Consider the following 24,895-nt stretch of genomic DNA (forward strand, 5'->3'; position numbering starts at 1 on the left):
ACGTGTGTGTGTGTGTGTGTGTGTGTGTGTGTGTATTTTGAAAGATTTATTTATTTATTTTAGAGAGAGCATGAGCACATGCACAAGTGGGGGCAGGGGAGAGGGAGAGAGAGAATCTCAAGCAGGCTCCACGTTCAGCACAGAGCCATATGCGGGGCTCGATCCCACAGACTTGACTGAGATCATGACCCGAGCAGAAATCAAGAGTCAGATGCTTAACCAACTGAGCTACCCAGGTGCCCTGAATTGTGGTATATATATATTTTTCTTTTTTCTTTTTTTTATTTTATTATGTTATGTTAATCACCGTACATTACATCATTACATCATTAGTTTTTGATGTAGTGTTCCATGATTCATTGTTTGCGTATAACACCCAGTGCTCCATTCAATACGTGCCAGATTTATTAACAAAATTTATCAATCTTGTTAATTCTTTCAAAGAACCAGCTCCTAGTTTCGTTGATCTGTTCTACTGTTCTTTTGGTTTCTATTTCATTGATTTCTGCTCTGATCTTTATTATTTCTCTTCTCCTGCTGAGGTTAGGCTTTATTTGCTGTTCTTTCTCCAGCTCCTTTAGGTGTAGGGTTAGGTTGTGTATTTGAGACCTTTCTTGTTTCTTGAGAAAGGCTTGTGTTGCTATATACTTTCCTCTTAGGACTGCCTTTGCTGCATCCCAAAGATTTTGAACAGTTGTGTTTTCATTTCCATTGGTTTCCATGAATTTTTTAATTCTTCTTTAATTTCCTGGTTGACCCATTCATTCTTTAGTGGGATGTTCTTTAGCCTCCATGTATTTGAGTTCTTTCCGACTTTCCTCTTGTGATTGAGTTCTAGTTTCAAAGCACTGTGGTCTGAAAATATGCAGGGAATGATCCCAGTCTTTTGGTACCAGTTGAGACCTGATTTGTGACCTAAGATGTGATCTATTCTGGAGAATGTTCCATGGGCACTAGAGAAGAATGTGTATTCTGTTGCTTTGGGATGGAATGTTCTGAATATGTCTGTGAAGTCCATTTGGTCCAGTGTGTCATTTAAAGTCTTTATTACCTTGTTGATCTTTTGCTTAGGTGATCTGTCCATTTCAGTGAGGGGAGTGTTAAAGTCCCCCACTATTATTGTATTGTTGTCAATGTGTTTCTTTCCTTTGGTTATTAATTGGCTTATATAAGTGGCTGCTCCTATGTTAGGGGCATAGATACTTACAATTGTTAGATCTTCTTGGTGGATAGACCCTTTAAGTAGGATATAGTGTCCTTCCTCATCTCTTATTACAGTCTTTGGTTTAAAATCTAATTTGTCTGATATAAGGATTGCCACCCCAGCTTTCTTTTGGTGTCCATTAGCATGGTAAATGGTTTTCCACCCCCTCACTTTCAATCTGGAGGTGTCTTTGGGTCTAAAATGAGTCTCTTGCAGATAGCATATCGATGGGTCTTGTTTCTTTATCCAATCTGATAGCCTGTGTCTTCTGATTGGGGCATTGAGCCCATTTACATTCAGGGTAACTATTGAAAGATATGAATTTAGTGCCACTGTATTGCCTGTAAGGTGACTGTTACTGTATACTGTCTGTGTTCCTTTCTGTTCTATGTTACTTTTAGGCTGTCTCTTTGCTTAGAGGACCCTTTTCAATATTTCTTGTAGGGCTGATTTCGTGTTTGCAAATTCCTTTAGTTTTTGTTCATCCCGGAAGGTTTTTATCTCTCCTTCTATTTTCAATGACAGGTAGTTGTTGGTAGTTGGTAGTTGATACATCTCTCTTTTTTTAAAAAAAGATTTTATTTATTTTTGACAGAGAGAAAGTGTGTACAAGCAGGGGAAGCAGCAGGAAGAGGGAGAAGGAGAAGCAGGCTCCCCGCTCAGCAGGGAGCCCGATGTGGAGCTCGATCCCAGGACCCTGGGATCATGACCTGAGCTGGAGGCAGACGCTTAACCGTCTGAGCCACCCAGGCACCCCTAGAATCTCTTTTTAATCCAAGTCACTTCTGGAGAGTCAGATATTGTCCTAAGGAGACTAGACTTTCATGGAGACTATTCACAATCAATATTTCTAAATTCCAGAATAGTTTCCTAAAACCCAGTTTTATTCCTTGCTTTTGACTTTGCCTTAGATTCTTGGATCTCAACGTGGACATAATTTTAGTGATTTATTCAAGCTCTCTTAACTTAGAGATGAAGAAATATGAAGAGGGCCACCTCCTCGTGTTACTTTAAAATGTACTGCATGGAGCACTGGGTATTATATACAAACAATGATTCATGGAACACTACATCAAAAACTAATGATGTACTGTATGGTGACTAACATAACATAATTATAAAAAAATCTATCTACAGTTAACTAAAACAAAAACAAAAACAAAAAAACAATGGTTCTCAAACTTGAGCATCAGGGTCCCTTGGAAGGCTTGTTAAAATACAGATTTCTGGCCCTATCTCTCCTGTGTTTCTAATTCTGCAAGTCTGGGATGGAGTTTGATAATCTACAAGTTTCCAGGTGATGCTCATATTGCTAGTCCTGGGACCACAGTTGAGAACCGTTGCTTTGACATAATTCCTTCTCAGACAAAATCAGAGAACTTTTTTTCTTCTCGCTGGTGAAAAAAATCTTTCAAGTATGTTTAGATTTTTTTTTCTACTTGATCATCATTTCACTGAACCCTATGTGCTTATAGTTTTCCAACTTTCCAAGAAAGATATATGTTCTCTTAATATTTTTCCTAAAACTGTTGCCATTTGTCTTTATCCCTTGAGTCACCAAGACCAGAAGTTCAGCCACAAAGATGAATAATCCCTTGACTTCTATACCCAGCACTCATGCGTTCTGGCCTTGCTCCTATGCAGCTCCCCATCTTGCGGCTGTTCCTATGTGTTCTCAGATGTAGGGGGCTGAAGGGGACTCAGTCTTACTTCTCTAACATGTCATATAAAGTATCTGTCAGCTTTTGGTGGTTTGCTGTGAAAGGTATGATTTGACTCCCAACATTTAAATATGCTTAAATAGAGCAACGCCCTGTGCAACTCTCTTGAAATGGGGTTTACGTTTCCCTCTGTAGATCACAGGAGCAATATGCCTTGATTTCAGCAGGTCATTATCTTACCGTTATTTTGAAAACTAGCTTAGGCCTGGAAAGAAATTTAGAGAGCAGACACAGGTTGAGATAAACATTGACTAGGTTGGTCAATTCCCATAGGAGAAAGTAGAATCCTATCAGAGTAACCTGGTTCCGTTCAGCATTTATTGAGAGCCTGCAGCATGCTGAAGACCATGCTGGGGTTTGAGTACACAGAGATAGAAAGACGTATCCACAGAGGCAGCCTAGCATCCTGGTGGTGAGTGTGGACTCTAGAGCAGGTAGGATTGGGTTCAAGTTTCATCTCCATTAATGATGGGCCAATATGTAAACTTGCAAGCTTGACTTCTCATGTATGAAATGGGAATAAAAAACACCTACTTTGAATGTGTGTCCAAGTCCATAAGGAGATAATGCCTCGTCTTGGTCTGCTTGGGCTGCCATAACAAAATACCATAAACAACAGAAATTTATTTTCTTGTTGTTCTGGAAATTGGAGAGTCCAAGATCAGTATCTGTCACGGTTCATTTTCTGGTGCAGACTCTTCCTAGCTTGTAGATGGCCACATTCTCACTCACACAGCCCTTTGTCCAGGTCCTCATGGAGAGCAAGAGCAAGCTCTCTCGTGTCTCCTGTTGTGGGGCACTCACCCCGTCATGAAGGCCCTCGTGACCTCATCTAACCCCGCTCACCTCCAAAGGCCCATCCCCAAGTACCAATACATGGGGAGGGGGGGCGTTTAGGTCTTTACCATGTGAATTTGGTGGTGGTGGTGGGAGGAGACGGGCGACACAAACGTTCAGTCCATGCCTGTAAGTTGTTCAGCCAGTTCTTGGAGTTAGAGAACCACTCTGCTGACTTCCCTCATGAATGCTTCCTTCCTTCTCCAGGGTCTGCTGCCATCGCATGGAGCACTATGTGACGTGAAGGCTAGACATACGCTGAAAAGTTTTAACCAGCTTTTAAATTTGTTCCATGTAGCAACTTCTCTTATCAGAGCCTTCAGGGATAAACTTAATTAGCAGACACTTTCCTTTTTCTGGGTTCTAATTCCCTAAATACTGTCTCGAGTTCAGTATCAATTCCCACTTTCCAGTAATGTGATTGTAGTCTCCATGGGATAGCTCTGGAATCTAGTTTCTCTAAGTGGGTATTGAATTTAATTTGAAAATCTGAGAATTTCTTTGGGTGTGCCCTGGTGTGTTCATCGATTCATGATCCTGTAAATGTGATCTAAAAGTTCATAACAGAAAAGCATTGCATACTTCTCATACTTCACTTCTAAAATTCCGATACTTCATTAAACTACTTCAGCCCTGTGTATTCTCTGTTAAATAGGAAATCTTAACTGTGTCCATTTGTTAAGGTGAAGTTAACAGATGTGCTTCTGTCTCAGGAGCTGGTTGTCCAGCCACAGTTGTTTTGTGAGTGGAGAGAGTGGTGGGTGGAAAAGCCAGGGCAAGACAGAGAAGAAAGAGTCATGTGCCAAAGGCTCCCAAGTTGAAGATTATTTCCCTGAAGAAAACAGAGCCTCACACCTTCCCCAGAATGGTTGATTCCCACTTTCACACGTCACTGAAAACACCGTGTGTTTTAATTCCAACAGAAAACCAAACCCTTGATGACGGACTTCTCGGTGAAGTCTACCATTATTTCTCGTTACGCCTTCACTGCGGTTTCCTGTAGAATGCTGAATAGAGCTTCCGAGGACCAGGAAATTGAGTTTCAGTTGCAGATGCCAGCTGCAGCCTTCATCACCAACTTCACTGTGTAAGCGACAGTCTGGTCAGAGACCCTGGAATGGAGATGTCTGTGTGGGGTGGCCCGGGTGACCCTGAGAGGATGCGAGCTCCGCAGCCTTCAGGTGTGAGAACTTCTCCCAGCGAATGGTTAGGAGAAGGATGACTCCCTCCTTCCTGCTCTCCTTCCTTCTCCGCCTTCCTTCTTCCTTTTCTCTCTCCCTTCCATCCCTTCCTCCTTCCCTCCTTTTCACGATCTCCTCTTTCATTCTGTTCCTGTCTTCTTCCCGCCTTCGATTCCCCTTCTTTTCCCTCTGTCTTTCTCTCCTTCCCTCCACAAACAAGTGGAGCTCTTCAGAGTGAAGTGTGTACCTCTATGAAACAATGTTGCTCAGCTGCAGAAATTGCAATGGGAGAAATAATAAGTAAGTAAACAAATCAGTAGGTGAGATCATTTCAGACCATAGCGAGTGCTTAAAGACAGCAAGCAGGACCAAGAGGGGCTTGTCTAGGCAGGGAGAAATCCGGGAGGTGGCTCAAAGGAGGCCACGTTTAAGTCAGGATCTGAATGAGATGGCAGGATCCCTGTGATATACGAGGTGACCTATTTCGTCTTTTCTTCTGAACTAGGAGGTAAAGACATGCAAAATAGGGTGGATCTTGGGGGTTTCCTTTTGGGTCTGGGCAAGATTCAAGCTGGTGAATCTTCATGGAAATTTGAGCAAGTCTGATTTCCTCCTGGAGAATCCCAGAGGCACCATGGGTCAGGCCTGACCATTTGGACCTGTTGAAAACTGCCCTAGAATGAAATGAATGATTCAAGGATAGCGCCTTGGTCTGGAATGCATTCTTTCTGGATATCCAAGAGTCACATAAAAATATTTTCTAGGGTTGTCATGGTTATGAGATCCATGTTTGAATTTGTCTTGGAACTGCAAGCTGGTAACACAGCTGTCTCTTGTGTTTCAGGCTCATTGGAGACAAGGTGTATCAGGGAGAAATTACAGGGAGAGAAAAGAAAAACGGTGATAAGGTAAAAGAGAAAAGGAATAAAACCTCAGAAGATAATGGGTAAGTGCCATGGAGTTAAGTAATTAAAATCCACTTCAGCAAAGGGCCACATTTCCTATGCCTTTGCCTACCCATCTTCTTCTCTTCCCTTCCTTCAAGGACTTTTCTGCTTTTCATTGTTAGCATATAGTAATTAAACATATATAGTTAACAATATAGCAGGAAAGGGTTTATAATAAAAAGGAATATTTTCCCACTCCCTCTCCCCAGGTCTCCCTTCCTAGAGACACCCACTTCTAATACTTCTGTAGTTTCTGTTTGTAGTGACCTCCCTAACTCTAACACTTATGGTACTCTCTTGTTTTTTAAAAAATTTCTTGATAAACATCAGACATTATCTGTTGATTCTCTGCTGTGAAGGAAGGGCATTTAGCATATGTACAGCACGCCCACTTTCCCTCTGCATTCCACATTTTCACATTCTTATCTCTTCTTCCATCAATGTAAGCCATGTTACACCCTCTTAGAATAGCCCTACTATCTTAAATGATAATTCCCTCTCCTTCACTGAAACCCTGCCTTTCCTTTCCCATTTCCAGTGCCCATCTTTTTCTACATGATCATTTACTTTTGCACTGTCAGAGTTACCAACATTTAAATTCTGATCTGTAATGATATGTATTTTCTTTGTTTTGTCTATAAATTGAATCTAAACATTGAAAACCATAACCAGTATTTGAGTTGTAATGATTACATAAATGGCATTAACTGCAGAGCCACTTCGTATACTAAGATTCTATTTCCCTCTCTACCCATTTGAAGAAAAGTGATCTGTTCCCTTTGAAGAAAAATGATCTTGGTATCCGGATAAGTTGGTGTGAACATGTGACCCTGTTTTTGTTCGTTAATGAAAGGACACAGTTTTGAGAAAGCTTGTTCTTTAAACTCATAGACTGTCAGAAACTTTGCTGTTGGAAATCCTATTGGCGAGAATGGAACATCTCACTCTTGCCTGGAGGATGTGAGTCACGGGTTTACTTTGATACAAAAAGCAGCCAAGGTCCACAGCTTCAGATAAGGCATTGTTGGACACAAAAGTCCACATTTATCTTAACTTTGTAGTTCCTAAGGACAGAGAACCTCAAGTTTGCTTCTCCCTCCAGGGTGAGAAGGAAGACTCCCTCCACTAACCACTTTTACACCCAGCCCTGCTTTTTTTCGAGCCTCCAAACACTGTTTCATTTAACCTTATCTACACTCCCACTTTTCTCCCAATCCTATGATATTACCCTATGTCCTCCTTTGTTTGGCAAGGTTCTCCATGATGCCTTTGGTATGTAGTCTCCCCTCCTGCAGCAGTTTATTAAAATCTAATTTTGTTGGACTGCACATGGATCCCAAGTGGTCTTTATTAGATGAGTTTTATGAAGATTCGTTTTCATTACAATTCATAAGTTGTTCATAATTTTGCCACAGTTTAGTTCAGTTGGATCACAACATATGCATTTGTCTTTCCTGGAGTTTTTAATTGTCTCTCTTTTTTCTTATGAGATAAAACATAATTTGTTACTGTTAACATCTAGCAAGACACATAACTCTTTTGAAATGGTGACTTAAATGAACAGCTAGCTATGACCTAGTTCTGTAAGCAATGACATCCATGTTGTTGCCAACAGCAGTTGGAAGTCATCACTGATCAGGAGGCACATCCTGATTTCAGAGCTGTCCATCATGGACGAAGGGTGTCTCCAGGTCCATGGAATACTGTCATTACTTTGCAGCCTTGTCATCAATGTTTACCCTGGGATTTCTTTTCATTTTCTTTTGGGTTGCTTTTATTACTCCTTATTGTCCCTAACTTCCTCTTTCTTTCTCACTTTCACTTTGCTGGAGTATATTCTAAAGTAACTCCCCCAGAATAGATGTATGAGAGACACACTTTCTGAGACCTTGATTAATATTTTGACTGTCTATGGAGTTTAAGATTGAGAATAATTTATCATCCCAACCTTGAAGACATTGCTCCCAGTGTTTTATAACATCTGGCATTGCTGATGATGCATCTAATGCAGTCTAATACTACTCCTTTTCTGTGTTTCCTCTACCTGATGTTTTGGGAGTTTACAATAATGGGTTTAAGGGTCAGTCTTTTTTCAGTCATTCTTCCTAGCTTTTTAGCTCTGAGAAAAAGGAGTGTAGGAAGCCTGTCATCTTAGTCATTCATTCATATATGGACTTGGAGGTCTCCTTCCTGTATTTGGTGCCCTTCCCACTCACATCTTATGCTGAGCCAGAGCCTACCATCTCTCTGATGTTCTGTAGATGGTTTGCATCTTGATCCTTTGCTGTAGCCCCTGCCTACATAGTCTGAGCTGTGGAGTTCTTCCTCTACTGAATTCCCCATCTTCCAGAAATGTTTTGAAGTGCCGTACCCGCCGATGGTTTCCCCTACCACTCTTTCCTTTGGTTTAATCCTTTACTATCCCTTTTATGGTCAGTCTGCCATCTTGAATCAAAGAACCTTCACTCCAAGCACTGAAAACATTTGGAATGGCTTATATTTTTTTTTTTCCACTGATGACAATTTATTATAATCTGTTGGCAGTACACAGATAAGATATTAATAAAACCACAACTCTGCTTCCATAGCAGCGGGCAATGATATGTAGCTATGCTATGGGAAGTGTGTATGTTTAATCATCATCATCATGTTTTAGATGTTTGATCTTCTTCTTGTGCCGCTCAATTTCTTTCTGCAGACGTTCAATTTCCTTTATATGATGGGTGATTTCCTCTTCATGGTGTTTCTTCAAGGTTGCCAGTTGTTCTTTAGTGCGTGCTCGGAAGTATCGTTCCTCTTCAGCTTGCTCTCTCTTTCCGAAGGCCCCACCGGCCTCCCGGTTCGAGCCCGCGCCGGAGTCTGACCGTTCGGAGCTGAAGCCTCGGGCTTGTATGGCCCTAACGCCCCACACGCCCAGCCGCACCCGGGCGGCCAACGCGGTGACAGCCATTGTTGTTGTCTGGAATGGCTTATATTTTTATATGCTTTGCAATCCTTTATTCTTTATCCTTACCCCTAGCCACAACCACCAAACTTTGCAAAGTGTAAAAACCTAATATATTAGCTATTTTAAAGTGACCTCAGATGTCAGGCTCGTTTGGCCATTCCAATAAAGAGAAAAATGCAATTCACATCTTGACTCCAAAACGCTCTTTTCCAGCAGTTCACCGGTTTCAATATTCCCTTCCCCTTTGCCCCCTCAAGCCTGACTCAGGGAGAGGTAGGAAAGTTCAGCGGTCTTTGAATTCTGTACTCTTCAGTATTCCTTGAAACTTTGTAACCTTCCTCTAGTGCAGGTCTTTGCTTCTCTTCCCGATACTAATACGTAGTTTTTCTTCTAAGGACTCTCTTGAGAGAGTGGCCAGTGCCCTGAAGGGATTTGAGGGAACCCAGCTTTCTCTGACGGACCGCGTGTTCCCTTTTCTCTTCCTTACAGGAAGAAGGGGACTGATATGTTCAGAGCCTCTGTCGTGATTCCCAGCAAGGACAAAGCTGCCTTCCTCCTCAGTTACGAAGAGCTCTTACAGAGGCGGCTGGGGAAGTATGAGCACGTTATCAGTGTGCGGCCCCAGCAGTTGGTGGGCAGGCTGATGGTGGAAGTGAACATTCTGGAGAGGTCCGGCATCGAGTCCCTGGAGGTGCTACCCTTACAGCACAGCAGGCAGAAGGACAGTGGGAGAAGGGAAGGTGAGTGTGGTCGCCGGGTCTCCTGTGCTAACTCAGAGTGGGGTGTGGGCTTCAGAGAAATCTGTAAGACAGAGGGCACCCCTTCAACAAAGGCTCCAAGAGTTGGCAAGAATCTGAAAGATAGCAACACAACAAAGGCAAAGCCCTGTACAGTTTTGTTTTGTTTTGTTTTTAAAGCTGTTTCTATCCGGAGATTTAAAGATGTTTAAATCATTTGACACAGTAATCTTACTTCTGGGCATCTAATCCAGGTGAGGCATCTAAAATATTGGGAATGTTATACATGCAAATCCTGTTTGTTAACATTTGTAGTAGCAAAAACGTTCTGTCATCCTAAATATTCAGCCGTGATTAGTAAAATAGGGTTATGACAACAATGCAGCATATGATGGGAGGAAAAAGACACACTTGTACACACTCTGTAATGTTAAATATGTTAGGTTTGTTAAATGTGAAGTTGACAAAAGACTAGAAAGTTCTATAAAATAATCCTTTTATTCTAGGGGGTGAGGGATTACAGGGTTATTTTTCTAAAAATCCATTTTTGAAACACTAAACATTTAACACTAACATACACATTTCAATGATGTGTGAGACTCTTTCTAAAATTAAATAGTGAAAACTGTGTACTGTACATTTGATTGAGTGCAGTGACATTTTGGTTCATTACCAGGACCACCGTTAGATTTTTCTTAAATTCTGATTTTTAAAATCGCACTCTATTTGTTGAAATGATGATGATAAATTCAATACAATCTAGTCTTATTTACTATATTAATTTCAGCTGATAGTTTACATGAAATGGTCACAGGTGTTTGGTCTTACCCTGAGTAGACTAGGCAGGCTTCATGTCAAATCCGGTAACGAGACAGATGTGTCACAAAGTTGCACCAGGATTGGACTCTCTTGATTTCAGGTATCTGCGACGTTGAGGTCTGGGAATGGCTGAGCAGTAAGTGAGTTGCAGAATCTGAACTCAGCCCCTGTGGCCACAAGTAGAATCTGGAGGATCCCAAGAAGGCTACTTGGGCAGGAATATTTAGGAATGAGATTGAGAGGAGAGTAGAGACATGACTTGACAAGGGGGAAAGGAGAACATTGTTATTTAACATAATGTGAAAATAGGACCCAGGGCTGGTGTGCAGAAGAGTGAACCATGCGGAAGATGCACTTTCCTCTCGCCAGCACACGGTTCTGTTCATTACTGTCCACGGGACAAGGAGTTTCATCTCAGAAACTGGATTGTGTCTTGGTTCTGTGGGAAGCTCAGGTCTTTTGTTATGTGGTCATTCCCAATACTGAGTGTGATACTCTCAATCTAGACTGCATTAAAAAATTAAAAATATTGTCAAGGTATCATTAGTTCTTGATGTAGTGTTCCATGATTCATTGTTTGTGCATAACACCCAGTGCCCCACGCAGAATGTGCCCTCTTTAATACCCATCACCAGGCTAACCCATCCTCCTACCCCCTCCCTTCTAGAACCCTCAGTTTGTTTTTCAGAGTCCATCATCTCTCATGGCTCGTCTCCCCCTCCGACTTCCTCCCCTTCATTCTTCCTCTCCTGCTATCTACTTCTTTTTCTTTTTTCTTAACATATGTTGCATTATTTGTTTCAGAAGTACAGATCTGTGATTCAACAGTCTTGTACAATTCACAGCGCTCACCATAGCACATACCCTCCCCAATGTCTATCACCCAGCCACCCCATCCCTCCCACCCCCCACCACTTCAGCAACCCTCAGTTTGTTTCCTGAGTTTAAGAATTCCTCATATCAGTGAGGTCATATGATACATGTCTTTTTCTGATTGACTTATTTCACTCAGCATAACACCCTACAGTTCCATCCACGTCCTTGCAAATGGCAAGATCTCATTCCTTTTGATGGCTGCATGATATTCCATTGTGTATATATACCACTTCTTCTTTATCCATTCATCTGTCGATGGACATTTTGGCTCTTTCCACAGTCTGGCTGTTGTGGACATTGCTGCTATAAACATTGGGGTACACGTACCCCTTCGGATCCCTACATTTGTATCTTTGTGGTAAATACCCAGTGGTGCAATTGCTGGATCGTATGGTAGCTCTATTTTCAACTGTTTGAGGAACCTCCATACTGTTTTCCAGAGTGGTTGCACCAGCTTGCATTCCCACCAACAGTGTAGGAGGGTTCCCCTTTCTCTACATCCCCGCCAACATCTGTCGGTTCCTGGCTTGTTAATTTTAGCCATTCTGACGGGTGTGAGGTGGTACCTCATTGAGGTTTTGATTTGGATTTCCCTGATGCCGAGCGAGGTTGAGCACTTTTTCATGTCTGTTGGCCATTTGGATGTCTTCTTTGGAAAAATGTCTGTTCATGTCTTCTGCCCATTTCTTGATTGGATTATTTGTTCTTTGGGTGTTGAGTTTGATAAGTTCTTTACAGATTTTCGATACTAGCCCTTTATCTGATATGTCATTTGCAAATATTTTCTCCCATTCTGTCGGTTGTCTTTTGGTTTTGTGGACTGTTTCTTTTGCTGTGCAAAAGCTTTTTATCTTGATGAAATCCCAATAGTTCATTTTTGCCCTGGCTTCCCTTGCCTTTGGCGATGTTTCTAGGAAGAAGTTGCTGCGGCTGAGGTCGAAGAGGTTGCTGCCTGTGTTCTCCTTTAGGATTTTGATGGACTCCTGTCTCACGTTTAGGTCTTTCAACCATTTGGAGTCTATTTTTGTGTGTGGTGTAAGGAAATGGTCCAATTTCATTCTTCTGCATCTGGCTGTCCAATTTTCCCAACGCCATTTGTTGAAGAGACTGTCTTTTTGCCACTGGACATTCTTTCCTGCTTTGTCAAAGATGAGTTGACCATAGAGTTGAGGGTCCATTTCTGGACTCTCGATTCTGTTCCATTGATCTATGTGTCTGTTTTTGTGCCAGTACCATACTGTCTTGATGATAACAGCTTTGTAATAGACCCGGAAGTCCGGAATTGTGATGCCGCCAGCTTTGCTTTTCTTTTTCAATATTCCTCTGGCTATTCGGGGTCTCTTCTGGTTCCATACAAATTTTAGGATTATTTGTTGCATTTCTTTGAAAAAAGTGGATGGTATTTTGATGGGGATTGCATTGAATGTGTAGATTGCTCTAGGTAGCATTGACATCTTCACAATGTTTGTTCTTCCAATCCATGAGCATGGAACGTTTTTCCATTTCTTTGTGTCTTCTTCAATTTCTTTCATGAGTATTTTATAGTTTTCTGAGTACAGATCCTTTGCCTCTTTGGTTAAATTTATTCCTAGGTATCTTATGGTTTTGGGTGCAATTGTAAATGGGATCAACTCCTTGATCTGTCTCTCTTCTGTCTTGTTGTTGGTGTATAGGAATGCCACTGATTTCTGTGCATTGATTTTATATCCTGCTACTTACTGAATTCCTGTATGAGTTCTAGCAGTTTTGGGGTGGAGTCTTTTGGGTTTTCCACATACAGTATCATATCATCTGCAAAGAGTGAGAGTTTGACTTCCTCTTTGCCGATTTGGATGCCTTTGATTTCTTTTTGTTGTCTGATTGCTGTGGCTAGGACTTCTAATACTATGTTGAATAGCAGTGGTGATAGTGGACATCCCTGCCGCGTTCCTGACCTTCGGGGAAAAGCTCTCAGCTTTTCCCATTGAGAATGATATTCACTGTAGGTTTTTCATAGATGGCTTTTATGATATTGAGGTATGTACCCTCTATCCCTATACTCTGAAGAGTTTTGATCAAGAAAGGATGCTGTACTTTGTCAAAGCTTTTTCTGCATCTATTGAGAGGATCATATGATTCTTGTTCTTTCTTTCGTTAATGTATTGTATCACGCTGATTGATTTGTGGATGTTGAACCAGCCTTGCAGCCCAGGGATAAATCCCACTTGGTCATGGTGAATAATCCTTTTAATGTACTTTTGGATCCTATTGGCTAATATTTTGGTGAGAATTTTTGCATCCATGTTCATCAAGGATATTGGTCTGTAATTCTCCTTTTTGATGGGGTCTTTGTCTGGTTTTGGGATCAAGGTAATGGTACCTCATAAAATGAGTTTGGAAGTTTTCCTTCCATTTCTATTTTTTGGAACAGTTTCAGGAGAATAGGTATTAATTCTTCTTTAGATGTCTGATAGAATTCCCCTGGGAAGCCATCTGGCCCTGGGCTTTTGTTTGTTGGGAGATTTTTGATGACTCCTTCAATTTCCTTAGTGGTTATAGGTCTGTTCAGGTTTTCTATTTCTTCCTGGTTCAGTTTTGGTTGTTGATACGTCTCTAGGAATGCACCCATTTCTTCCAGGTTATCTAATTTGCTGGCATAGAGTTGCTCATTATATGTTCTTATAATTGTTTGTATTTCTTTGGCGTTGGTTGTGATGTCTCCTCTTTCATTCATGATTTTGTTGATTTGGGTCATTTCTCTTTTCTTTTTGATAAGTCTGGCCAGGGGTTTATCAATCTTGTTAATTCTTTCAAAGAAGCAGCTCCTAGTTTCGTTGATCTGTTCTCCTGTTCTTTTGGTTTCTAGTTCATTGATTTCTGCTCTGATCTTTATTATTTCTCTTCTCCTGCTGAGGTTAGGCTTTATTTGCTGTTCTTTCTCCAGCTCCTTTAGGTGTAGGGTTAGGTTGTGTATTTGAGACCTTTCTTGTTTCTTGAGAAAGGCTTGTGTTGCTATATACTTTCCTCTTAGGACTGCCTTTGCTGCATCCCAAAGATTTTGAACAGTTGTGTTTTCATTTCCTTTGGTTTCCATGAATTTTTTTAATTCTTCTTTAATTTCCTGGTTGACCCATTCATTCTTTAGTAGGATGCTCTTTGCCTCTGTGTATTTGAGTTCTTTCCGACTTTCCTCTTGTGATTGAGTTCTAGTTTCAAAGCATTGTGGTCTGAAAATATGCAGGGAATAAGCCCAATCTTTTGGTACCGGTTGAGACCTGATTTGTGACCTAGGATGTGATCAATTCTGGAGAATATTCCGTGGGCACTAGAGAAGAATGTGCATTCCGTTGCTTTGGGATGGAATGTTCTGAATATGTCTGTGAAGTCCATTTGGTCCAGTGTGTCATTTAAAGTCTTTATTACCTTGTTGATTTTTTGCTTAGATGATCTGTCCATTTCAGTTACGGAGGTGTTAAAGTCCCCCACCATTATTGTATTGTTGTCAATGTGTTTCTTCACTTTTGTTATTAATTGGCTTATATAATTGGCTGCTCCTATGTTAGGGGCATAGATATTTACAATTGTTAGATCTTCTTGTTGGATAGTACCTTTAAGTAGGATATAGTGTCCTTCCTCATCTCTTATTACAGTCTTTGTTTTAAAATCTAATTTGTCTGATATAAGGATTGCCACCCCAGCTTTCTTTTGGTGTCCATTAGCATGGTAAATGGTTTTCTACCCCCTCACTTTCAATCTGGGGGTGTCTTTGGGTCTAAAATGAGTCTCTTGCAGACAGCATATCGATGGGTCTTGTTTCTTTATCCAATCTGATAGCCTGTGTCTTTTGTTTGGGGCATTTAGCCCATTTACATTCAGGGTAACTATTGAAAGGTATGAATTTAGTGCCTTTGTATTGCCTGTAAGGTGACTGTTACTGTATATTGTCTCTGTTCCTTTCTGATCTATGCTGCTTTTAGGCTTTCTCTTTGCTTAGAGGACCCCTTTCAATATTTCTTGGAGGGCTGGTATTGTGTTTGCCAATTCATTTTTTGTTTGTCCTGGAAGCCTTTTATCTCTCCTTCTATTTTCAATGACAGCCTAGCTGGATATAGTATTCTTGGCTGCATATTTTTCTCTTTTAGTGCTCTGAAGATGTCATGCCAGTCCTTTCTGGCCTGCCAGGTCTTTGTGGATAGGTCTGTTGCCAATCTAATGTTTCTACCATTGTAGGTTACATATCTCTTCTCCCGAGCTGCTTTCAGGATTTTCTCTTTGTCTCTGAGACTCGTAGGTTTTACTATTAGATGTCGGGGTGTTGACCGATTTTTATTGATTTTGAGAGGGGTTCTCTGTGCCTCCTGGATTTTGATGCCTGTTTCCTTCCTCACATTAGGGAAGTTCTCTGCTATTATTTGCTCCAATATACCTTCTGCCCCTCTCTCTCTTTCTTCTTCTTCTGGGATCCCAATTATTCTAATGTTGTTTCATCTTATTGTATCACTTATCTCTCGAATTCTGCCCTCATGATCCTGTAGTTGTTTCTCTCTCCTTTTCTCAGCCTCTTTATTTTCCATTATTTGGTCTTCTATATCGCTGATTCTCTCTTCTGCCTCATTTAGCCTAGCAGTTAGTGCCCCCATTTTTGATTGCACCTCATTAATAGCCTTTTTGATTTCGACTTGGTTAGATTTTAGTTCTTTTATTTCTCCAGAAAGTTTCTCTAATAACTTCCACGCTTTTTTCAAGCCCAGCTAGTATCTTTAAAGTCATGATTCTGAACTCTAGGTCCGACATCGTACTAATGTCCGTATTGAGTAGGTCCCTGGCTGACGGTACTATCTCTTGTTCTTTTTGCTGAGGTGATTTTTTCGTCTTGTCATTTTGTCCAGAGGAGAATAGATGAATGAGAGAACAAAATGCTAACAGGTGAACAACGTCCCCAGCAAATATATTCTATACAAATCAGAAAAGACCTGAAGCCAGGGGAAAAGAAAGGGAAAGAAAGAAAAAAGAAAGAGAAAAAAGAGAACAAGATAAAAACAAAAACAGAACAATACAAAAAAACCAGAATATGATCAAATATGATCAGGCTAGTGCATAGATCAGTGCCACACACTAGATTTTGGGCGTATTTTGGTCGGTTAGAAAAAAGTGCCTCCTAAAATTTTAAAGGAAGAAAGACTTATATATGTACAAAATAAGGGTTGATACAATGAAGGGATGGAAGATGACTGTAAAGATGAAAATTGTAAAAGATTTTATAAAAGGAATTGATAAGAAGTTGTTTCAAAAAAGAAAGAAGAAGATTAAAAAAAAAAGCAAAAAAGGGAGAGAGTGTGATCAGGCAGGAGACTAGAACAAAGCCATACACTAGAGATTTAGGGTATATTTTGATCTGTTAGAAGAAACTGTATGTCAAAATTTTAAAGAGAGAACAACTTACATATATATCCCAATAATAAGGGTAACTACTATGAAGGGATAAAATATGACTCTAAAAATGAAAAATAAAAAATGTTTTTTTAAAAAAAGGGATTGATAAGATGTTGGTTGAAAAAGGGAAAAAGAAAAATTAAAAAAAAAACAGTTAAAAAAATTAACTTTGAAAAACTAATGAATCATGGTAAAAAAGCCATGAATTCTATGTGCAGTATTCCCCTAGCGCTGGAGTTCTCCCGTTCTCCTTGATCGGTAAACTTGGTCTTGGCTTGCTGGCTGTTCCTGCTGATCTTCTGGGGGAGGGGCCTGTTGCCGTGGTTCCCAAATGTCTTTGCCGGAGGCGGAATTGCCCCGCCCTTGTCGGTCTGGGGTCAGCAAGCTGCTGGGGTTTGCTCTCAGGAGCTTTTGTTCCCTGCAAGCTCATGGTACAGCTTTGGAGGACCAGGGTGAAAATGGTGGCCTCCCAATCTCCACTCAGAGGAGCTGAGAACTCGGGGCCCCGCTCCTTATTGCGCCCCCAGAGAAAAGCAGTCACTCCCGTCTCCCCGGTCTCCGGCCGCACTCCGTGCTCACCCGGCCTGTGACCGAGCGTTTCTATCTCTGGCACCGACCCCGTGTGGAGTCTCCAAACCCAGCAGATCCCTGCGGTGCGCTCCCGCGCCGCCCCTCCCGGGAGAGGGTGGGAGGGGAGTCTCCCCAGCTCTGCTGCTTGTTGGGTCCCTGCTGAGGGAGCAGTGGCCCGACTGGGCTGCGGATCCCAGTCTATGGCAACCCCGAGCTGAGAGCCCGCACCTCGGCTCCGTCTCTGCAGCCGGCTTCCCCCCTCTGATCCCTGGGAGCTCTGCCGCACTCAGGCACCCCCGGTCTTTCTGTGACCCCAAGGGTCCTGAGACCACACTGTCCCGCGAGGGTTCCACCCCCCGCTTAGCCACTGGAGCGACGTCCCTCCGCGGAGCCGGCTTCTAAAAGGTCCGATTCTGTGCTCCGCGGCTCTAGCACTTGCCAGAAGCGGCCGACGGAGGCCCCCTCCCCCGCCGTCTATCCTCCCGAATATCGCCTCGGATTCACTTCTCCGCACGTCCTACCTTCCAGAAAGTGGTCGCTTCTTTGTTCAGAGAGTTGTTGCTACTCTCTTCTTCGGTCTCCTGTTGAGTTCGTAGGTGTTCAGAATCGTTTGATCCCTATTCAGCTGAATTCCTGAGACCAGACGAAATCCCGGTCTCCTACTCCTCCGCCATCTTGCCTATATTGATTTTTTTCTGTGCAAATCTTATCTCCCCTATTAGAGCGTAAGTGATTGGGAAGGCAGTTCTGTGTCTGATTACTTTGTCTCCTTCCAGTATTTAACACAACGCCTTTTAAACAGTAGATAGCTAATTACGTGCTTACAAATTAAGAGAGAAAAAGAAATACACACCCAAACTAGTAACAAGGGATGTTTTAAAATTTCATTTCTTCCTAATTATAATCTCTAGGGAAATTCTCCTATGTTCAGCCATGTGAAGGAGGGATATTTTCAGGAGGAAGAAGATTCTCTACGAGTTGCTGGAATCCCCGAGAGGGCAGGGCCGCTGTGGCCCGTGTGTATGGGACGGGGCCTAGGGCTCAGCCACGTGTGGAGGCACTTAGGTGTGAGGGACTACGCAGGTGATCGTGCTGCAGTAGTGAAATGCGTGAGCTTTTTGTCATTTTCAGAACCACCGCGACTCTTCAGGGATGTGTGTGAGTTGTGGTATGTGCGTGTGTGTTATATTTGGAGGCCCTACAAATTAACGATTGTTAGTCAAAAGGTTGCTTACTGTTTTTATTCTGGGCCTGTGAGAATCTCAGAGGAATTTTTCCAGACCACTGATCTCTTGGGATCTGTTTATTTTTAAGAACGTTGTTTTCCTAGCTTTTTGTACCAAAGCGGATATACTGCCTTCCAAAGCATGGAGATTTCACAAGTATGTACCCAAGCCAGGTGCAGTGGACTGATTCCCTTTTGGCTGCTCATTCCTATCCTTCAGCGCTCAGCTGTTACTGTCCCTGCAAAATGGCAGCCCCAGCATGGAGAGGCCCAGGATGTTGTGATTTTTGTCTGGACACTACTGCGTGCTACCAAAAGAAATCCAGGGTAGAGATCAAACCAGAATCAGGCTTGCACCAGAACATGAGCTGTAATTGTGTGAATGTGGACCCATGCCAGTACATTCCTCTCCTAGATCTGGCTGCCACTAAGAGATCAGACTTCTGGAATTTCTCAAAGCAAATCTCTGACTACTGGACCCATTCCCATCCTTAGGGATGTGCTTCTGGATTAGGACTACTGTGTGCTTGGTACTAGACTCAGCACTTGCTGTATTGTATCTCATTCAACCTTTCTAACAGCCTTCTTGGGTTGTACTCTTTATCCCCATTGTATTTGTGAAGGAGCTAAGGTTTGCAGAGTTCAAGTAATAGGAACAAGGACTCATATTTAATTATTGTTAGAAACAGAATCTGAGCATAGAGCTGTCTGACTCCAACTTCATGCCCTTACCCACTGAACTGAGTACATAAAAGATTGTAAAATCCTGAGGGTGTGAGTTCATGTTCCTCATCAGAGGATTGCCTTCTTGTTTTCAAGTGTTATTTGGCTTCATTCCTACCTCTTTATTCCCTAAAACTCTAGTCCTGGGTTGCTGACTCTGTTTCCAAGCTTCCCAGCTGGAGTTCCTGAGTAAATCTCAACTCCTCATCTTTGTCAAAACCAATGGACTCATGTGAAGTCACCCTAATCTGACAATAAAAGGAAATTTTAGTTTCAGGAGCTAGAAGACCATCTTCATTTTCTCCCAGTACATGGTTCATCTTTGATGGCGGCCCATACTCAAGAACACAGAAGAAAGCTAGAGTATCAGTTTGTGCTCTTAAAATACGTTCTAAAAAGACAACCTACAGAATGGGGAAAATATTTGCAAATCATATGTCTAAGCATCTGGTGTCCAGAATATATAAAGAATTCCTACAACTCAACCAAAAAAAGATAAACAACTCAATTAAGATATGGGCAAAGGACTAAAAAAAAAGGATGCAACTAGATTTTCAACACTCTCCTGGTTTAAGTTGGTTAATTTTGCCAGGTCTTGGGCATAGCTCTTATTTTGTTGTGAAGGGGGCATTAGGAGGCAGAATACGGTTCCAGAAGACTGGTTACAAATACACAGATCTCCTTTTCCTGGGTTGCCAGATAAAATACAGGATGCTAGTTAAATTTGAATTTCAGATGGACAGTTATATCCATGCAATCTCTGGGACATACTTACAGTAAAAAAAAAAAAAAAAAAAAAATCTCTTCTTGTTTATCTGAAATTCAGATTTAACTGGATATCCTGTGTTTTTATTTGCTAAATCTGGCAGCTCTGCTCTGTTAGGGGACTGCACTGTGACTGACGGTTCACCCCTGGTTCCAACTCCCTGCTGCTCTGTATTCTTCCCCCAGATCCAGTCTCCACTCTACAGCTGGAAGGGAATGGCCCTGTTTGGCCTCTGTACATTTGCCAGGAAATAATAATCTGGTTGTTATGTGAGGGTTTCCAGCATTGTTCAGTGCAGAAATTATTCAGGTATGAATCATTTGGCTCCAGAGTTGGTTTTGTTTTGTTTTTAATGCTGATATGAGAACCATGTTATCTTGTTTTTTTCTGCCATGGGCTGTAGTTCAGTCAGGGCCAGCTGTGAGCAGGATGGTTCTGAGAGACCTAGGAGGGTGGTCTTCTCTCTTGAACTTGACGTTGGTGAGCAACCTACTCTTCTCGAGGAGACCACACTCTATCTATTCCTTTTTCCTGCTGTCTGTTTGGTGTATGAGGTGGAATGTTGTCTGGACATGTGGCACTGTCCACCATAGCTGTGGCTGAAGCCAGAGATGCATCCATGGCACGGGACATGGGTTACTGAGAGCATCTGCCACGCCCACCAAAACACTCTCAAGATGGATTCTCTTGAAAGACTCCCCTCTTCATCTGCCCAACTATGTGCCAATGTGTTGAGTCACCTCCATGTTAAGTGTTCAACAAGCTTGTCTTGAGTTCTCACCACATTCCTGGCAGGTGTACTAGATGCCTGGAACCTCAATGTGTCTAAGACATTGTCACTGCCCTTGAAGAAATTATAGTCAGCAATTCTTAAAAATTAAAAAAGTTTTTAATTATGGTAAAAAACACACAATGTCAAATTAACCATCTAAACCAGTTCTAAGTACAGGTGAACAGTGTTGGGTTTATTTACTTTGTTGTGCAATCAATCTCCAGAACTTTTTCATCCTCCCAAACTGAAACTCTGTACCTATTTAACAACAGTTCCCTGTTGCCCACCCCCCCACCCCCACCCCCAGCCCCTGGCAACTACCAATTCCCTTTCCGTCTCTGTGAGTTTGACTACTCTAGGCACCTCATGTAAGTAGAACCACACAGTATTTGTCTTTTTGTGACTGGCTTATTTTACTTAGTGTAATGCCCTCTGGGGTCGGCCATATTGTGGCATAGAGCAGGATTTCCTTCCTTTCCATGGCTGAAAAATAGTCCATTGTATGCATAGACCACGTTTTGTTGAAGAACACTTGGGTTGTTCCCACTCTTTGCTACTGTGAATAGTGCTGCTTATATAAACATGGTGTATATGATCTTTGAGATCCTGCTTTCAATTTTATTGAGCATATACCCCAAAGTGGAATTACTGGATCATCTAGTAGTTCTATTTTTAATTTGGGGGGAGCCTCCGTACTCTCTTCCGTAGTGCTGTGCCATTTCACAATCCCACTCACAGTGCACAAGGGTTCCTGTTTTCCCACATCCTCTCTGACACTAGTTATGTTCTGTCTTTTTGATAGCAGTCATCCTGGTGGGTGTGTAGAGTTGGCAGTTTTGAATAATAACAAAAGAAAAGCTGGCAGGTTGAATCTTTGAAATCCCATGAGGGTTTTCCCAGTGACTGGACCGTGTTCCACTTTCATGCAGGAGGGCAATGTAGAGGCGTTTAACATAAATCTCTCGATCTTAGAGTCCTCTGCTGCTCTGGTACCATTTTTGGTAGGCTTCCATTTGGTTTAGTTTCAGATGCTTAGAGCAGCTAGTATTTAAGGTCTTCCATGGACACAAAACGATATCATGAAGTGACATAACACATGCTTTTAGGGGGTAACTGTGGACAGAATATGTGAGAGTTGACTTGGTTCATGTGTAGTTTCTCAGGGAAAGTCAGGTCAGTCACATAAGGCAAACTGAGGCTCAGGAATGTATTATTTTAGGAAGAAAAAGCATTGAGTAGTGAAGAAGGCAAATTTTCTAAGAAATTTGGGCAAGTGCCACTTAATTATAAAGTGATAGAGTTGAATTGGAACTCTTCCAGCTGTCAATTTGCATTAGTATTTTATGCTACATGTTGCCTTCATGTCTGTGTGATGCTATTTTCCAAAAGGATTTAAAATACCTATTACCAGTCTAGGGGACAAAACCCCTTTCCCATAAGAAAACGATACTAGGGGGCTTATGAAGGTATTTAAGCAGATTCCTTCTCATCTTTATTTCCCAACTTTACTGCTTTTTCCCCTGAGACCTCGCCAATATATATTTTTCATTGAAGTGTGATTCACACACATTATATTAGCTTCAGCATAATGATTCTGTATTTGTATATGTTGCAAAAGGATCACCGCACTAAGTCTAGTTAACATCCATCACCACATAGTTATGGAAATTTTTTTCTTGTGATGAGAACTTTTAAGATTTATTCTCTCTCTCTTTTTTAAAGATTTTATTTATTTATTTGAGAGAGAGAGAGTGAGAGAGCACATAAGCAGAGGGAGCAGCAAAGGGAGAAGTGAACTCCCCCACTGAATGTGGAGCCCCACATGGGACTCGATCCCAGAACCCTGGGATCATGACCTGAGCCGAAGGCAGATGCTTAACTGACTGAGCCACCTAGGAGAACCTAGTATTTCCTCTCTTAGCATCTGTCACATGTACAATTCAGCATTATTAACTATAGTCACCATGCTGTACATTGCTTCCTCATCGCTTTTTCTTTTAATACTCTGCCAATTTGCTTGAATTTTTTTCTGTACTGCTACCATCAAAACGTAGTTGCCCAGTTATTCGCAATACTTTTGACTGCCCTATATTGAAGTAATCTCCCCACGGGGGTCCAGGTGAGCAGGCTACATAAACAAACATAGACAATTTAGCCCCTTTTCCAAGGGAAATGAGCAGGCAGTGTTTTTTGGAAATCCTTTTGTAAAAGCACCAGGTGTTGGCCCCTTTCCTCTGACAGCAAACCCAGGGTCCACAGGAAGGAGACAGGAAACTGTCAGTTGACCCCAAAGGGCATAGCTTCCAGCTGATATCCTTGACTGTGGTTCTTTGCTCCTAAATCTTTTCACCTTTAGACTCGTTACATAGCAATTGACTTCCGTTTGTCCCCATGTGGTTGTCTAGGAGGAGAATGTTTATTTGTGAATAACATCCATGTTCCAGGACAAAATTAAAGACATACGCGTTCTCTAAAATATATGAAGTGCTTTGTCATTACAAGACAGAATCAGTGGGAAGAATATTTAATAGCATTTGTGTACTTGCTTCTTAACCTTATGTAGACTCCTTGGAGAGTCTAGGGAAAGCTACAGGCCCTCTGTCCAGAAAAAATACACACATGTATTCTTTTATGCAAAATTCTGTATATAATTTCAGGGGCCTCTTGGGAAGCTATCCACTCCATTATACTTTATAAAGATTGTTATCTCTATAAATATTCTTGAACTCCCTGTTATGAATGTTTATTATGATTTATCTTTTTTCCTCCAAATAATGATTATTTTGTTTTTACTAAGCTCTCGGTTGTATGGAGACACGTATTATGGCAAAAATGTAAACTGTATGTTATCAAAGAGTATTTTTTTTCCTCATGAGTTGCCTCTCATCCTATACAAAGAGTATAAGGGCTACTTCAGAAGGGGCAGAGGCTGGGGGCTAATAATATGTATTGAGCATCTACTGTGTGCCAGGCACCAGGCTCGGTGCCTTATATATGTGATCTCACTTAGCTCTGACATCTATGATGTGGATTTACTCCAGTTGAATGGATGTGGAACTGAGGCTCGGAGATATTAAGTCGGTCATTTTGAGTCTGTCAGAACTTAGACCCCACTTTCTTTGGTATTATGCAGCTTCTAAAATGACATGTATCTTCTTGTTCAAAAAGACCGGGCTCTAGACAGGAAGAGCGCATCCTGGGGATGCTGGTGACCTAAGGAGCGGGGAAGAGTGGGTGGAGAAGGAGTGGTTAGCGAACCTTCCCGAGGACGCGCTTGATTCCCTGGTGGGCCACAGAAGGTCATCTTGCACGAGAGCACAGACGCTTGCATCAAAACGGGAAGATGACGTGAGGAGACTTGGCTTTCTCCAATCCAGAGCAGTCACGGCACCGCGCTCCTTCCCCTAACAAAGTGGGCACTGAGGAGAGAAAGCCAAGAGCACGAAGAGACATGTGGGCTCTCATTAGAAAAGTAGGTCAGAGTCTCACTCTTTTGGTCTGCTCCAGGCCTCTTCCCTTGCACTCTTCATTATGTTTAGAGCACACGTGACCATGGAGGGCCTGCGAATCAAGTTCATTGTGCTCATGAGCTGTTTTGTGGCCATCAGCAAGACAAACCACGATTCACACAAGGAAAAGCTAAACAGTATTATTCTGGTTTGAGATGTTGGTCAGTAACTCTGGGGCAGCCTAGATTAACCTCGTTGATGAAAAGGTTTTTTCCTTCTCTGGTAAAAAGAGGATTTTATTTTCTAGAGTTATTGCTCTGGAATTTTTCCCAGCAAATTTTTTTTTTTTTGATAGTTAATGGAAAATTCACTGGGTCACATTGACTGTCTGATACTTAATGGGTGGAAGTCAACCCCAGGAGTTAAGCTTCTTGGTATTTAACCAAAGTGGGAATCAACCCACTCTTTGGGCATAGAAAATAAGCCCATTTAGAGGAATCTCATGAATTTTCATCGTGAACCAGCAAACATCAGAGGTCAATAGGAAACCAAAATAATAACACGCTATCTTTCTCATGGCTTGTATCAAAGACCCCAGTCAAATGAATTATGAAGAGAGAAATTATACTTTTTAATCCTCAGTGCTTTCACTCAACCATGAATGGTATTAATTCAGGGGAGTTGTAAAGAGCATTTCAATGAGAGAGAT

General features: G+C 41.8%; 2 protein-coding genes across 3 annotated transcripts in view; one reads left to right on the forward strand and one right to left on the reverse strand.

Moving 5' to 3' along the window:
- Positions 1 to 24,895, forward strand: part of ITIH5 (inter-alpha-trypsin inhibitor heavy chain 5) — a 78,645-nt gene that overhangs the window by 18,925 nt on the left and 34,825 nt on the right. Inside the window, exons 3-6 of one of the 2 annotated variants that reach the window (XM_027593850.2) lie at positions 4,686 to 4,849; positions 5,788 to 5,889; positions 6,782 to 6,850; positions 9,327 to 9,577. In XM_027593850.2, the coding sequence (XP_027449651.2) occupies positions 4,686 to 4,849; positions 5,788 to 5,889; positions 6,782 to 6,850; positions 9,327 to 9,577 (586 nt within the window). The remainder of the gene's footprint in view (positions 1 to 4,685; positions 4,850 to 5,787; positions 5,890 to 6,781; positions 6,851 to 9,326; positions 9,578 to 24,895) is intronic. The other variant, XM_027593851.2, reaches the window with a different exon arrangement.
- LOC113922083 (ATPase inhibitor, mitochondrial-like) lies at positions 8,426 to 8,855 on the reverse strand. The gene has a single exon (XM_035729270.1). The coding sequence runs from the start codon at positions 8,838 to 8,840 to the stop codon at positions 8,523 to 8,525; it is 318 nt and encodes a 105-aa protein (XP_035585163.1). The 5' UTR covers positions 8,841 to 8,855; the 3' UTR covers positions 8,426 to 8,522.

Source organism: Zalophus californianus, chromosome 9 (genome assembly GCF_009762305.2).
Source record: "Zalophus californianus isolate mZalCal1 chromosome 9, mZalCal1.pri.v2, whole genome shotgun sequence".
Classification (NCBI taxonomy): Eukaryota; Metazoa; Chordata; class Mammalia; order Carnivora; family Otariidae; genus Zalophus; species Zalophus californianus.

Bases quoted from the DNA above. Each gene is read 5' to 3' on its own strand.
- LOC113922083 (XM_035729270.1), bottom strand. From the start codon at position 8,840: ATGGCTGTCACCGCGTTGGCCGCCCGGGTGCGGCTGGGCGTGTGGGGC.